This window comes from Typopeltis vanoorti, chromosome 4 (genome assembly GCF_054136105.1).
Source record: "Typopeltis vanoorti isolate ZY-2024b chromosome 4, IOZ_Tvanoo_1.0, whole genome shotgun sequence".
NCBI classification, from domain to species: domain Eukaryota; kingdom Metazoa; phylum Arthropoda; class Arachnida; order Uropygi; family Thelyphonidae; genus Typopeltis; species Typopeltis vanoorti.
In genome coordinates this window covers 22,797,374-22,814,550 of record NC_143552.1, presented here as the reverse complement: position 1 = coordinate 22,814,550, position 17,177 = coordinate 22,797,374, and the positions used below count along the sequence as shown (strand labels likewise).

General features: G+C 36.1%; 1 protein-coding gene and 1 non-coding gene across 2 annotated transcripts in view; both read left to right on the top strand.

The window, feature by feature from the left end:
* The window catches only part of Osbp (oxysterol binding protein), a 325,446-nt gene that overhangs the window by 197,359 nt on the left and 110,910 nt on the right, over positions 1-17,177 (top strand). Inside the window, exon 9 of the mRNA XM_090391682.1 lies at positions 1,952-2,269. Within this exon, the coding sequence (XP_090247808.1) occupies positions 1,952-2,269 (318 nt within the window). The remainder of the gene's footprint in view (positions 1-1,951; positions 2,270-17,177) is intronic.
* TRNAT-CGU (transfer RNA threonine (anticodon CGU)) lies at positions 4,198-4,271 on the top strand. Its single transcript has one exon. It is a non-coding gene; the product is annotated as a tRNA-Thr (tRNA).

Here is a 17,177-nt window from a genome sequence, read left to right as displayed (position 1 = left end):
ATCCAGGAAATAGATGAAGCTAGAGATTTAGGGATGTTGGTAGACAGAGAGTTAAAGTTTAGAGGATATATTACTAAGGTGGCCCATAAAATTACTTGGCTATTGAAGAACACGTTAACAATTAGAGATAACGAAGTTGTTATTCCTCTTTACAAGGCCTTTATATATCCATGTCTGGATTACTGTGCTCACGTCTTGTCTCCTGGGTTTCTTGGAGATTGAGGAAGTGGTGAAGAAGATTCAGAGACGAATGATGACCAATGGTGAGTGGTCTGTGAAATGTTCCCTGTAAAGATAGATTGAGAGTGTGTGTGTGTGTGTGTGGATTGCAGAAGTTGGTTGATAGGAGAAAAAGATTGGATGTGATAGAAACATTAAAGTTGCTTAAAGGTTTTTATAGAATTGATGCAGGGGAAATGTTTTAGCACTTGGCTGGGGGGGAAGAACAAGGGGGGGTCATCCCTGTAAGTTGAATAAAGGTGTGGTTAGTAGGGGTGTGAGGACTGGATTTTTTGTTTGGAGAGTTGTGAGTGAAATGGATTGCCAGAGTCAGTTGTGAGTGCTTTATCTGTTAATGGGTTCAAGGAGAGGTTTGATAGATTGTGTGGATAGTTTTGGTCTCCAGTTGTGAGTCTTCAGATTCAGTGGAGGTGCCCATACAATAATGATAAAATTTCCTCTACAAAGCAATCCTTTAACCACTTACCAAAGAGAAAAGTTTTCTCCATGTCAATTAGGGATGTTGAAATGTCCAAAAGGAAATTTTTATTAGATACTATAAATTAAGACTAGTGAACTCCATCCCAGAAAATCCTTTACCTGGTAACATGTAACTGAATCACCATACTATACAAAAACAGGTTCAAGAACAATACTGTTCTTCCATTCAGCCTCACAACCGACAAAAACTAACATGAACAAATGTAACTTTCAGAAACTGTCAAATATTTGGAATATGTCACTGATCTATCCCATCAGAGTCTAATAAGCCAAGACCAACAAATAGGAATGCTATGAAGGCTAATCATATAGTAGCTGCAATTGTTCATTGAAGCTATTATGCATATAATCCTTATTTTTAAGACTGCAGCATTTGCTTTGATAATGTCAATGTAAGCTGAACAGTTTAATAACACATTTTATCATAAGCTTACCAGCATTGTCTTTCACTAAAGCAAAATCATATATGATGAATAAAAGCATTTTCTTCTGTATGTGCATTTAATAACTCAATTGAATGCAATTTAGCATTAATTCTTCTTTCTATATATAGAAATTATAACATGTAACTTATATGCCGCATATACTCACAAGTAGAGAAATATTTTTTTTCCTCATTGTAAGTTGTGTCTGCAAGCATATAGGTGAGCAGCAAGACGTAGAATATTTTAGGACATTTTGGGTGAGTCATAATATATATATAGTTATTTATATTATGAATTTACGATATGTAAATCAACATGTTCATTAAATATGAGGGGCGGCAAATACCTAAATATGCCACTGAGTACCATATTATGCATTATGAAAACCATTCACATATCTTTAACATTTTTCCTTCCTCTGTGTATTATGTCACATTTTTAAGAATAAATGACTCAGATAAAATTTGTGCAAATGTATACAAAATGACAAAATTCTGACTCATTTCATCTATTTTTCATGGTGATGATTAAGTGTTCTGATCAGAAAGCTTAAAATTAAATTTATTGATACAGTTGACTCACTATAGCAAACATCATCATAGAGATTGCTTATTCTGACAGACTATCTAAAAGTCCGTAGGCACAGTGCTGTTCTATAGTGAATTAAAGGAAATTCAGTATAGAAAACTGTCTACTATAGTGAACTATTTTTGTGTTACATACAGGTTTGCTATATTGAGGTCAGTTGTCCCCATAATGAAACAAAACCCAGCCATTTAATGATTTTCTTTTTTCCAATTATGTAGGTTAGTCATCATCCACCAATGTTAGCTCAGTATTGTGAAGGACATTCTTGGAAATGTTGGCAGGAATTTACTATGTCAAGTAAGTTTCGAGGAAAATACCTGCAGATTATTCCACTTGGTATTGCACATTTAGAATTCCCAGAAACAGGCCATCACTACACATGGCGTAAAGTTACTACTACAGTGCATAACATAATTGTGGGTCGCCTCTGGGTGGATCACCATGGAGAGATGGATATTATAAACCATACAACTGATGATAAATGTCATTTAAGATTCATTCCTTATAGTTATTTTTCAAGGGAGACCCCAAGAAAGGTTAGTGCTGCAGGTAATAGTAGTGCTGTGATTTAAATATAAAATTTTATATGCTAAGACTTAATCAAAAAAAAAAAAAAAAATCTAAATATTACAATGGAAATATATGTTATTGAAGGTCGATGATTAATTTTATTAATGATTAACTTTGCAAGTCTGTTTACATAAACACTTTAGCAGCAACTTCTGGGTGACTTTGCAAAGAGATTTAAACTACAAAACCCTGTGGTAAATTCAGTATTGTTTCAAATATCATGAAATTTGATATCAACTATGCATAGATGCTAATCCATGTCTGGTTTAGTTAGACTCCATGTGGTTGATATGTCAAATATGACAGCCATTTCAGAAAATGGTTGAGTTTCTGTGCAAGTACCATCCTAATGATGGCATTATCCATTGTTAGTTGGAGACCCACCAGCAGTGATATATTGGACAAACCGTAACTTCTTTATTTGGAATTACAGCTGACACATCGAAAGCTGTGAGTCAAGTATGTTATGTTTGTTAATGGTTTGAGGGATGAAAAACTCAAACTTCCATGAGAGGAAAATGTCATGTGTATCTCCAAAGTAGGAGGATATGTTGGTCAATTAGGTGATCCATTCTGACAGATGCATACTGACATTCAAGGTAATGTTGAAGAATGTGTGTGTTTGTCAAGGATTATTGTAGAACTGAAATACCAGTGCATGATGAATCCCCAAGCTCTTCTCATATGAGATGATGACCATCAGAAAAGTATTTGTTCTTATATGATGGGGACATTCACACAAGCTGGAGAGGACTTCATTAAAGTTATTCTAACCTAATGTAGTTGTTTCTTTATCACCACAAATCCCAACAACAACAATCAACAGCTTAGCAGCATCCAACATCTTCCAGATATATAGAAAAACCAGAGCTTGTTCAAAAGACAGTCTTTTGAAACTAAGGGAGCATTGTGGATTTCCTGCAGTGGAAATCCACAATCCATAATGTTCTATAGATAAGCACCCTTATCTAATGAACATTTTCATTTGCTTCACTAGGACCCCACACTTCATGACTGCACTAATGACTATTGCATGATTTAGTTAGCTTTGATGTCTTAACCTGCTTGTAGCCTGTGCTTGTCTCTATTTTTTTGCATTTGATATTTTGAAGTACCACATATGTGTTAAACAATTTGACAATGAAATCTCATTTCCTGTATGGTTTACTAACCTGGGTCTTAATGAAATCATGGCATGGGATGAACATGGTAGAGCAGTGTTACTGCTGGTAATGGCCACATTCACTGATGGCAGTAATACTTATACCTGGACCTTGGTCTCTGTTGTCTAAATTGCATATTTCTGTATTTTTCTGATTTTGAGACTTCACGCAATGGATAATAATTGAATTAACATCCATGATTTATGCCCTTTGGTTCAACTTTTGCATCTTCTGTTGTATGTACGAGGGTGGTCTGAAAAGTTCTCGACCTAACAATGAAAAAACGAATTTATAATTTCAAAATTATTTTTATTTTTCACCATAATTTTCCTTAAGACTAATACATTTATTCCAGCGATGCTCCAGTGCCATTATCCTGTCCCTGTAGTGGTTCTCAGTAAGATCTGCAAAATACCCCTCTACAGCTGCAATCACCTCTTGATTTGAAGAAAAATGCTGACCAGAGAGGAAGATTTTTAGTTTTGGGAAGAAATAGATGTCACAGGGAGCCAAATTTGGGGAATAGGGCAGATGTTCCAACAATTCATAGTGCAGATCCCTTAAATTTCCCATTGCCAAAACACCTTTGTGGGCAGGTGCACTGTCCTGATGAAAGATGATTTTTTCTTCTGTAAACCAGGTCCTTTCTCGTGAATTTTTTCATCTAGTCTGGTTAAAAGATTGGAATAATATTCCCAGTTACTGTTTTACCCTTTTCAAGATAATTAATAAACACCATAGCTCAGTGGTTAGAGCACTGGTCTCGTAAACCAGGGGTCGTGAGTTCGAACCTCACTGGTGGCTAGGTTGTCAGCAAAAAGTTGATTTTTTGCCAGCAAATGTTGGTCGATTGGTAGAGCCTCTGCTACTAATGGCTCATGCAAAAGTCTATATTTCAAGCCCATGAATGGGCTTGAAATATATACTTTGCTTCTTGGATATGGAGTAGAAGCCACATTACTTGTCCAAGATGGGCCATTGAGTTTAACATGTTAGGAGGAAGACAAGATGAAGAAAACAAGTTTGTACAAGATAATAATATCTAAGACTTATTAGAGGGGGAGCAAAAAATATTTGTCCCCAGTTTCAAATTATGGCTTGAAAACAAAATTGAGTCTTTGAGGAGGTCGCAAATGATGATAGATTATTTTTAAAGTTCATTCTTAATTTCATTTAAAGTTTCACTCTTTTTAAACTACTATAATCTTCCTGAAACTATTAGTTTAAAAAGATGAATTGAGGTTATCTCCTTAAAAATGGTTTTGTTTACTGTCATAAATAACACGTGGATTTCCAGTCCAACTTCTTTGGTATCATGTGTGAGCTGATGATAGTCAAGATTTAGTTTTTCTTTAATGTCTGATCTCTTACGATGCTCAAGGGTGTAAAAAAGTTTAAATGCAAAGTACATTTGGTTTATAGGTTTGAAATGCTTCTTTTGGATATCTAATTTGATGTTTCTTGTGGATATCTAATTTTCTTTGATGTATTTCTTATGAATGACAGAGGTTTAGCCCATATGTATACTGAGTGTTTCTTCTATTCAGTAAGTTTTTTTTTAATTGACACCATCTCTTGTTACATCTGAAAAAAAAAAAAATTGTTGCTGTCCTCAAAAATGTTAATGAAACTAACACTTTCAACCCATAACATCAACTGTTCACTCACATTAGATTTCCCTATTTTGAGAGGGGGGGGGTATTTGCTGTTAATTGCACTTGCAGAAGAATTCATAAAATAAAAATGCCATGATAGTTCATGTCAAGATTACTTCTCATGTACCTATTGTATTCTGATATTACTACTTCAATCTTTATGCCGTTAAATATTCAAATCCTGATGACTTGCAAAAGTTGCTTACAAAAGTTGTTGAACTAATCCTGTTATAATTAAGCTATCTGTTCTTTCCCCCTAATTTTACAGGTTCTATTTCAGGCATTTCACTATATTATAGTGAAATGCCTGAAATTATGAATTCAGAGATTTAGCCCATGTGTATACGTGTGTGTCTTCTGTTCAGTAAGATTTTTGTCAATGGACAAAACATTAGAGATGCCTACCTAATAGCGTGTTGACCCTCCTCCTCTAGCATGAATAACAGCCTGTATACTCTCTGAGGCATTGACTGCACCAGATGCTAGGGTTGCCAGAGGTAATTCCAGCCATGCCTGTTGCATCATTGTCCACAACCGTGCTTTTGATCGTGGATGTTGGACCAATATACATGGATCTGATGAATTGCTCTATGGCATCCCAGAGAGATTCAATCAGATTTAAATTCAGGACATTGGGGGCTACTGGATGGTTCCAAACTCAGATGAGTGTTCCTCGAGCCATGCCTGGGTGTTTGCAGCCCAGCAGGGTGGTTCAGTGTCCTGTTGAAACAGACCACTGGCTCCAGGATGCGTGAAGGTTATTAAAGTGTTCAGGTAATCAACCTGCAAATTTTGGTAGCTGGTAGCATATAAGGACCTCTCCAGACACACTAAAGAACCTAATATGTCACATGAGAAGGCTCTCCATCCATCACAGAGCCATGGCCTCATGCTGTCAATGCCACACCTGCACCCTCCAGTCAGCTTGCTACAACTGATAATAGGATTCATCAGACCACATGACTCTGGTTCACTGCTGTGCAGAGGTCCAGTTTTGATGGTCCTGACACCAAGCAAGATGCAATGCCCAATGACGAGCTGTCAACATTGGTACATGATTAGGGTGTCGGCTCCCTTCCCATAATGCATAGCATTGTACGTGTCCACAAGGAGATGTGCTTTGCATTATGGGATACTAAGGCAGATGATGTGAAGTTTGCCCACCTTCGCCACGAGTTGCTCCAGTCCTGAAGATACTTAAGGTGCAAACTTTGTTTACTTACACTTGGATAAAGAATTAAACTAAATATATAATTTATAGTCTAACCAAGTGAAAAAAACTTCCAATATCCGTGTCTTACTCTAGTATTCGCCAACGATAATTAATCTCACAACATAGCATAAACCCTTTGTGCTTCTCACATAAACAGTGCATGTGAAGCATAGCCATTTTTCATGTGACTTTTATGCTTTCCATATTTTAAATTATATTAATATTGATAAATTAAAGTATTCAAAGTTATCCTACTATTAATTACATTGGACCAATTAAGATGAGTGCTGATGCATTATGCACTCTTAAAACTTTTGTACATCAATAAAAATTCAATCATATGGTCAAATTGATGTGAATTTTGTAGCGTGGATTGGATAAGCCAGAAGCCACATGACAGCACACCCAACCTAAATGGATAAAGCATAAAATTATCGTTTTAACAAATATATTATCAACATAACAGTTTTTACAGAACTTCTATTCTGATTGTTTATTAACTTTGATTATTAACTAACAATGAAATCTTCTGCAAACAAAAATCACGTAAAGATATTTAACTAGCTTTACACCAGTAGGAGATTATCACCTCTTACTAACATACTGGAGAACAAGAGAAATGAATGAGTGAACCAAAAAAATATTGTGGTATCTTAATTCACTTACTCATGACTTAACACACATAATTTACACCAAGGTGTCATGAATGAACTTCAGCATAAGAAAAAGAGTAACAATTCCCTCACTATGATACTTCTGTAGGTGTTGCTGTTCCTGCCTTGTCAGATAACCTTAACTCCGTGTTTGGCTTTATTTCAGCATAATCTGAAATATAATATAACAAGATATTAAGTTTTGAGAGGGGTGTTTAAGGGTCAAAGCTGTATAACTGAGAGGAGACCTACATGTAGCCTTTAAAGGAAAGTGGAGAACTGACCAGAGCTTCTGACCTAATGTCCAATCCTTACCTTCTCGTGGTGCACCCTGTTATCTACCAGGATACTGAATGAACGAGGATGGGTTGCAGTTTAGGATTTAGCTGACCAAATTGTATTCTTATTGGCTTAAACAACAAATAAAATGATGGCACAACATAACAGCATTTCATGCTGACTGGAGTGTTGCCTGATTAAACAAGGCCCCATTGTTTTCGTTAGGGAACCAGAGCGAACAGCGAAAAGTAAGCTACTGGAACAAATCCTGAAACACATCTCAACTCAACATCACCAGAGTTCAAGATCGGTACTATTAACATCAGAAACCTGAATGGCAAAGAAATGGAGCTGGCTGAGAAATTAGATAAGTACCAGATTGACATCATAGGGGTGACTGAAACAAAAAAGACAAAACTGGTGAGATCTTTCTAAGAAATAAATACAAAATGTTATATTCAGGCAATAACAATCAGGGAAAAGGAGTAGCTGTAGTATTCAACACTAAATACGAGGCTAATTTTCTTGAATGGCGAGCAATATCAAGTAGAGTGACGTCGACAAAACTCAGAATGGGTAACTGAACAATGAGGTTTATTTGTGCCTAGGTCCCACAGAAGATTCTACTGAGGTAGAAATGGAGGAATTTTTTGAGGCTTTAGAGAAAGCAACTGCCACAATGAAAAAGGAAAAGTTGGTCCTTGTTTGGGGATCTAAATAGCAGAGTAAGAAATGATTGTCAGACATACAAAAATGTTTTGGAAAAATTTGGAAAAAGAGAAGCTAATAATAATGGCAAATACCTATTGGATTTTTGCTCAGGACATGGACTGATTATTACTAACAAAATGTTTCAACATAAAAAATGTGCACAAATTCACTTGAAGAAGCAATGAATAAGAAAAATCTCATTGACTATGTTATTCTGGATACCGATGCTTTCTCACTGGTGCAGGACACTAGAGTATGTGGAGGATTTGAAATTGGAAGTGATCACCATTTAGTCTTGAGCAGGATAAAATTGAATTTCATACTGAAAAGAAAGAAGAACATGGGGGTACTTAAGGGTCAAAGCTGTATAACTGAGAGGAGACCTCCACATAGCCTTTAAAGGAATGCGGAGAACCGACCAGGGCTTCTGACCTAATGTCCAATCCTCACCTTCTCGTGGAGCACCCTGTTGGGTATCTACTTTGATACTGAATGAACGAGGATGGGCTGGCAATTTGGGATTTAGCCGACCAAATTGTATTCTTATTGGTTAAACCAAAATAAAAAATGATGGTACAACATGACAAAATTTCATGCCGGCTGGGGCGTCGCCCGGTTAAACAAGGCCCCCATTGTTTTCGCCAGGGAACCAGGGCGAACAACGAAAAGTCAGCTACTGGAACAAATCTGAAAACAAACCCCAACTCAACACCAGAGTTAAAGATCGGTACTATCAACGTAAGAAGCCTGAATGGCAAAGAAATGGAGCTAGCTGAGGAATTAGATAAGTACCACATCGACATAATAGGGGTGACTGAAACAAAAAAGACCAAAACTGGTGAGATCTTTCTGAGCAATAAATACAAAATGTTATATTCAGGCAATAACAATCAAGGAAAAGAAGGAGTAGCCATAGTATTCAACACAAAATACGAGGCTAATCTTCTTGAATGGCAGTCAGTCTCAAGTAGAGTAATGTGGGCAAATATGAGAATGGGGAACTGGAGAATGAGACTTATTTGTGCCTATGGTCCCACAGAAGGTTCTACTAAGGTAGAAGTGGAGGAATTTTTTGAGGCTTTAGAAAAAGCAACTGACACAATGAAAAAGGAAAAGTTGGTCCTTGTTGGGGATCTAAATAGCAGAGTAGGAAATGATTGTGAGACATACAAAAATATTTTGGGAAAATTTGGAGAAAAGAGCAAAGCTAATAATAATGGCAAATATCTGTTGGATTTCTGCTCAGGACATGGACTGGTTATTACTAACACCATGTTCCAACATAAAAATGTGCACAAATTCACATGGAGAGAAGAGGCTAGGAATAAGAAAAGTCTCATTGACTATATTATTGTTGATAGTGATGTTTTCTCCCTGGTGCAGGACACCAGAGTGTACAGAGGATTTGAAATTGGAAGTGATCACTATTTAGTCTTGAGCAGGATAAAATTGAATTTCATATCGAAAAGAATAACATGTAAGAAAGTTTTAAAGCGAATAAAAGTTGAGCAGCTCTCAGATGTAAACTGTAGACTAAAATACAGAAATATTATTGAAAAGAAAATGAAAGAGTTTGAGAACAGGAATCAAACCTTGGAGATTCAGTGGCAAACTCTGAAGGAAACATTGATTGATTCTGCCAGAGAGGCATGTGGTGAGGTTGTGTGCAAGGATAAAAAAATCAGAACTCCCTGGTGGACACAGGAAGTTAAAGAGGCAGTGAAGGAAAAGAAGAAAGCATATCAAAAGTTCCTGGCAAAAAAGTCAGCATATCAAAAGTTCCTGGCAAATAAGTCAGCTTTTACGCTTACAGAATACAGAGACAAATGTAAGAAAGCTAAACAGTGTGTAAAACGAGCTAAACAAAAGTTATGGGAGGACTTTGGCAAGAATATAGAAAATAAATATCAAGAAGGTGGCAAAATATTCTGGAGGTTGTTGAAGAAGCTTAGGAATGGAGGAAAGAGTGCTGTAAAAGGAGTTAGAGATTATAAAGGTGACATGAAAACAGGAGTAAAAGATATCCTTGAAGTATGGAGTAATTATTTTGAAAAACTGCTAAATGAAACAAGCAGTGATGACAGCACAGTGATAAAAAACACTGATCAGGCATGCAGTCAGGAATACATATCCATACTTGAAGTAGAAAAAGCCATCAAAGGCTTGAAATGTGGAAAGGCAGCAGGAGTAGATGATATTCGACCAGAAATGCTGAAGTATGGTGGTATAAGAGTCTTACAGTGGCTGCACTGCATAGTTCAGAAAGCCTGGACAGAGGGACGAATTCCCAATGATTGGAGTAGAGCTCTCATAGTACCCATATATAAAAAGGGAAATAAAACTGAATGTGAGAATTACAGAGGTATTTCCCTACTGAGTGTTCTTGGCAAGATCTATGCAAGTATACTTGAGAAACGGTTGAGAAGAATTGTGGAAGAAAAGCTTGGTGAAGAACAAGCTGGATTCAGGCCAAATAGAGGCTGTCAGGATCAGATCTTCACTTTACGACAAATAGTCGAGAAAGCATGGGAATATAACAAAGATCTGTATTTAAGTTTTGTCGATTTGGAAAAGGCATATGACAAGGTGCCAAGAGAGAAGCTATTCAATACGCTGCAGTTATATGGTGTCAGTGGGGCATTATATCAAGCAATACTTAGTCTTTATTTGAGTTGTGAGTCAGCAGTTAGAATTGAAGGAAGTACAGGAAGATGGTTTAATGTTAAATCTGGTGTGAGACAAGGATGTACATTATCCCCTCTGTTATTCATTATCTATATGGATCACATTATGAAGGAATGTGGTATTGGACCTGATATCAAAATTGGAGATGTTAATGTCAGCTCTTTGCTTTATGCAGATGATGTTATACTTCTAAATAAATCCGCTACAAGTCTGCAAGATTCTCTGACTAAATTGAATAGCTGTTGTAATAGATATGGTATGAAGGTCAGCAATAAAAAGACAAAGACAATGAAAATAGGCAGAATCATTGAAAATGTCAACTGTGTTGTGAATGGAGAACCTGTGGAACAAGTAAAACATTTCAGCTACTTAGGCACAATTTTTACTGAAGATGGTAAACTAAATATAGAAATAGACAACAGAATCAGCAAAGCTGGTATCGTGGGAAGTCAATTGAATAAATTCATATGGAATAAGAAAGAAATTAGTCGGAACACTAAATTAGCTGTATACAAGACTGTGTTCAAACCAATTTTAACTTATGGATCTGAGAGCTGGGTCAGAAGTAAAACACTTGACCAAAGACTAGAGACCGCAGATATGAGAGCCCTGAGAAAGATTAGAGGCGTGAACAGATGGCATCAATGGCAATATCATATTAAAAATGAGGATATTAGGAAAGAACTTGACATTGTCAGCATCCAGGAATGCGTTAGCAGAGCTAATCTCAGATGGTATGGTCACTTAAATAGAATGGGAGAGGAAAGATTAGCAAAACAAGTGTTCTCTGCCAGGTTGGCAGGAAAACGACCCAGAGGAAGACCAAGATATAGGTGGATTGATACGGTACAAAGTGCCTTAGACGATAGAAATATAAGATCTGATAATGTTGGAGTCTTGACAAGTAACAGACTGATTTGGAGGAAAATTGTAGATAGGAAGTTAGTAATGATGTAATTTTTTCATGTAGTACTGTCATATCCTGTACACCCCTTGAGGGTACATGGCAGGAATTTGATGATGATGATGATGAAGAACATGTAAGAAAGTTTTGAAAGCAAATAAAAGTTGAGCAGCTCTCAGATGTGAACTGTGGACTAAAATACACAAACATTATTGAAGAAAAAATGAAAGTGTTTGAGAACAGGAATCAAACCTTGGCGATTCAGTGGCAAGCTCTGAAGAAGATATTGATTGATTCAGCCAGAGAGGCATGTGGTGAAGTTGGCTAAACACTGTGTAAAATTAGCTAAGGAAAGACTTTGGCAAGAACATAGAAAATAAATATCAGAAAGGTGACAAAATATTATGGATGCTGTTGAAAAAACTCAGAAATGGAGGAAAAAGTGCTATAAAAGGAATTAGAGATGATAAGGGTGACATGAAAATCAGAGAAAAAGATATCCTTGATGTATGGAGCAATTACTTCAAAAGCTGTATAACTGAGAGAAGACCTTCACATAGCCTTTAAAGGAATGCGGAGAACCGACCAGGGCTTCTGACCTATTATCCAATCCTAACCTTCTCGTGGTGCACCCTGTTAGGTATCTACCTGGATACTGAACAAACGAGGATAGGCTGGCAATTTGGGATTTAGCCGACCAAATTGTATTCTTATTGGCTTAAACCACAATATTAAATGATGGTACAACATGACAGAATTTCATGCCTGCTGGGACAAGGCCTCCCGTTGTATTCGCCAGGAAACCAGGGCAAACAGCGAAAAGTCAGCTACTGGAACAAACTCTAAAACACACCCCAACTCAATATCACTAGAGTTGAAGATCGGTACTATCAACATAAGAAGCCTGAGTGGCAAAGAAAATGGTGCTAGCTAAGGAATTGGATAAGTACCAGATTGATATAATAGGAGTGACTAAAACAAAAAAAGGCAAAACCTGGTGAGATCTTTCTGAGTAATAAATACAAAATGTTATATTCAGGCAATCACAATCAAGGAAAAGGAGTAGCCACAGTATTCAACACTAAATATGAGGCTAATCTTCTTGAATGGCAGACAGTCTGAAGTAGAGTGATGTGGGCTAATATCAGAATGGGGAACTGGACAATGAGACTTATTTGTGCCTATGGTCCCACAGAAGGTTCTACTAAAGTAGAAGTGGAGGAATTTTTGACGCTTTAGAAAAAGCAACTGACACAATGAAAAAGGAAAAGTTGTTCCTTGTTGGAGATCTAAATAGTAGAGCAGAAAATGATTGTCAGACATACAAAAATATTTTGGGAAAATTTGGAGAAAAGAGCAAAGCTAATAATAATGGCAAATACCTATTGGATTTCTGCTCAGGACATGGATTCGTTATTACTAACACCATGTTCCAACAGAAAAATGTGCACAAATTCACATGGAGAGATTGCTCAAGGAATAAGAAAAGTCTCATCGACTATGTTATTGTTTTCTCTCTGGTGCAGGGCACTAAAGTGTACAAAGGATTAGAAATTGGAAGTAATCACCATTTAGTCTTGAGCAGGATAAACATTTCTTTTCATATTGAAAAGAAAAATATTTAAGAAAATTTTAAAGTGAATAAAAGTAGCAGCTCTCAGATGTGAATTGTAGACTGAAATATACAAACATTATTCAAGAAAAAAAATGAAAGAGTTTGAGAACAGGAATCAAACCTTGGCGATTCAGTGGCAAGCTCTGAAGAAAACATTGATTGATTCAGCCAGAGAGGCATGTGGTGAGATCTGCAAGGATAGAAAAAATCAGAACTCCATGGTGGACACAGGAAGTTAAATAGGCAGTGAAGGAAAGGAAGAAAGCATATCAAAAGTTCCTGGCAAACAAGTCAGCTTGTGCTCTTAGAGAATATAGAGACAAATGTAAGAAAGCTAAACGCTGTGTGAAACACTGGCTAAACAAAAGTCATGGGAAGACTGTTGTAAGAACATAGAAAATAAATATCAAGAATGTGGTTAGATATTCTGGAGGATATTCTTTGTTGAAGAAGCTCAGAAATGGAGGAAAGAATGCTGTAAAAGGAACTAGAGATAATCAAGGTGATCGTCAACTCACTCAGTTTAACAGAACTACAATACATGAAAAATCATGTAACACGTGGGCGTACAACACGTATCCATGATACTGACTGAAGCTTCTCAACACATGCACGCATTGTCATGCATAGTTTCAAACTTAACTGCCTAACAGTTAGCAATGTTTCCTTATTCTCTCATATTTTTTTGTGTGTACCGTTCAGCCTTGACAAAGCTAGACAGTCGCTAGCGAAACTGGTAGGCAGGATTATATTAATAAAGTACCGATGGTCTCATAACCACAAAAAGTCTCATTTTTAAGTATTTTATGACCAAATATGTATAATTTAAACTGCATATTATTATTATTTACGGCATCTCCATGCAGTCCAGAGACTCATCACTCGTAGGGAGTATTCCACAAACCCATTACCATCTTGGTCACTCGTTTCTGAATCTTTTCTACCACCTCCTGGTCCCCAAACAATCCAGGTGACCAAATCTGTGCACAGTAGTCAAGATGTGGCCTAATCATAGCTTTATATAGAGGGATAATAACTTCCTTATCGTTACATTTTTGCATGTTTTTCAACATCCAGGTGATTTGTTGAGCTATTTTACCAATTTTGCAATATGCCCTTTGAACTTTAGCTCTTTGTCCATCATTATCCCCAAGTCCCTAGCCTCATCAATTTCCTGCAGATCAATACTCATCAATATCACACGCCTTATGCAACCTTTTCATATTTTCAACCTGAAGTGCATAACCTTACCTTTTGCAACATTAAATTGGTAATCATTATCTTTTGCCCACAATGCTAATTTATTTAAATCATTCTGCAGGATATCTTTATCAACTATTGCTCTATCCAGTTTTGCATCATCAGCAAACAACTGAATATCCCCTCTTAAATCTTTCCTTATTGTCATTGATATACAAATTAACCATGAGGTACTCCACTAGTCACTATCATTCTCCTAGACTCCAGTCTACCATATACTACACTCTGTCATCTGCCCCCCCCCCCCAATCTATACTACTAGCCTAATATCCATTCCCGTTCTCTCCAGTTTTTGTAATAGTTTTTCCATATGGTATTCTGTCAAATGCCTTGGCAAAGTTGGCAGTACCATTGCTTTTATCCAGTTTTGCTATCATGTTATTATAAAATGTGAATAAGTTACTAGTATTGCATCCCTATCTACCCACTGTTGTATTTTATCTTTCACCAACTTTTCCAATACTCCCAATATATTAATTAGTCTGTAGTTTGCTACCTCTGTCTTTGAGCCACCTTTATGCAATGGTAATATCTTACCCTCTTTTCACTCCCTTGGAACACTGCCAGAACTGACACTTAGATTGAACAACTTTTAGTCAGAGGCAGTGCCAATTCTCTTGCACTTTCACATAGTACACGGGCTGATATGACATTCAGTCCCACCGCTGTGTTCACATTCATGTTTTTTTTTAATATGCTGAACACCTCCTGTTCATCTACCTCAAAGTTGATATGCATCTCTGTAACATCAACAATTGTAAAATCACCACCTGGATGATACACCTTTGCAAAATGATCACTTAGCAACTGAACTATTTCTTTTAGTTCAGTCACCTTCCTACCATGAACATTGTTTAAAGTCATTCTACCATTGCCATTTTTCCTCTTACTTGCTGCAATATACTAGCATTATGAATCTTTGTAATTATATTTTCTTAATCACATGTTATTTTTTTTATTTTTTTATTTTTTTTTAATCAATGAAAAGTTCCTTTGATAAAGGAGATAGAAGATGTAAACTCATTGGGCAGAAAAATTTGCATGCGTATTTCTGATTATTAATTCATTGAGCTTATGATTTTATGTGCTGGAGGTGAATGCAATTGTTCAACTGAGAAATAGTTTCTGTTCTTATCTCCCCTGCAGAAATCAAAAATACAATCAAACTTTGTTTTAAAAAAAAAAGTCTGTTATTTCTATAAAGTAATCATCGACTTCATTTGATTTTATTTATGAAAGAAAACTTATAATCCTGTGATGGGATGTTTCACATATATGTCTGCTTCAAAAAATGCAGTTTCTGACACATATTAGCCATTTTTAAAATACATATTTCACATAAAACTTCATGATTTTTTATTTATGTACTTTTTAACCCAGTTGATTTCTGAAGTGGTGGGAAGAGAACAGAGAGATCATAGAATTAATGTGCCTTTCTCTGGAAATAAACTCCCGTTTTAATTATTTTGAAATAGGTTGTTAGGACTTTTACTACTTTTAGCAGTACAATGAAACTTCATCTTTCTTTGACTATAATGGTTCATTCTCAATTCGACTTGTTTCTAATTGTCACTAAATACAGTACAGAGATCCCAATCTGTGTTGTTCATTTAGTGCTATAATAAAATTATCACTATGTTTTGCTTGCATCTGTTGGGAAGGGATGTTTTTTAACATATAGAGGCATTTTCATTTTAATGTATATTATTTGTCAGTTATTTATATTTCACAACAAATCTCTCTCTCAAAATGAAAATGAGAACATGCATGTCTAGTGATTATAGGATGCCATGTAATTTGTTTCACTTCTGAGCAACTTACTGGATACACACACAGTACTACAACTGTAAAATATTATTGATTCATTTGTAATGTTGCTTAAAGTTCAAAGCTGTTTAAAGAAGGAGACATCAAGGTGGCCTTTTAAGCGACATGAAGTACTGGCTTCTAACATAATATCCAGTCTTCACATTCTCATGTGTAGGTATATACTGAACAAATGAGGATGAGATGGAAGTTTTGGATTTAATTGAGCAAACTATATTCTTATTAGCTTAAAATAAAATCATGATAATACAGCATGATAGGATTTCATTATTATCATCAGTGTAAGAGGGATCAGTGGAAAAGAAGTGGAATGGGCAGAATAATTAGAGAAGTACTACATTGACATAATTAGTGTTGCTGAAACAAAAAAAGACAAAAGGAGGTGACATCTTTCTAAATAACAATTACATGATGTTATGGATGCTATTTTCAGGCAGTAATGATCAGGAAAAGGAAGTAGATATGGTACTCAACCATAAACAAAAGGGCATACCTTCTCAAATGGCAGACAATATCGGGTAGAGTGATCTGAACAAGCATCAAAATGGGGAATTGGACAGCGAGAATTATTTGTGCCTGTAATCCCACAAAAGTTCTACTAAGGAAGAAATGCATGATGTTGTTTCAGGAAATTAACATTGTAGACAATATAATAACCAAATAAATATATTTATTATTTCTAATACTTAACCAAAGTGTTAAATTGGCATCTTCAGGGGATTAATACACTTGTATCAACATATGCATGCAGTCGTGCTTCAATAAATGAGAATGAACGTTAGAAATACAGGGAGACCTATAGTTCTTTAAACTGTGCGACCTATTCTTTAAAGGTACCTATGGCATGACTATCAACAATAAATTACACGATAATCACAGTAATTAACTTTAATGAAATGAAAGTATAGA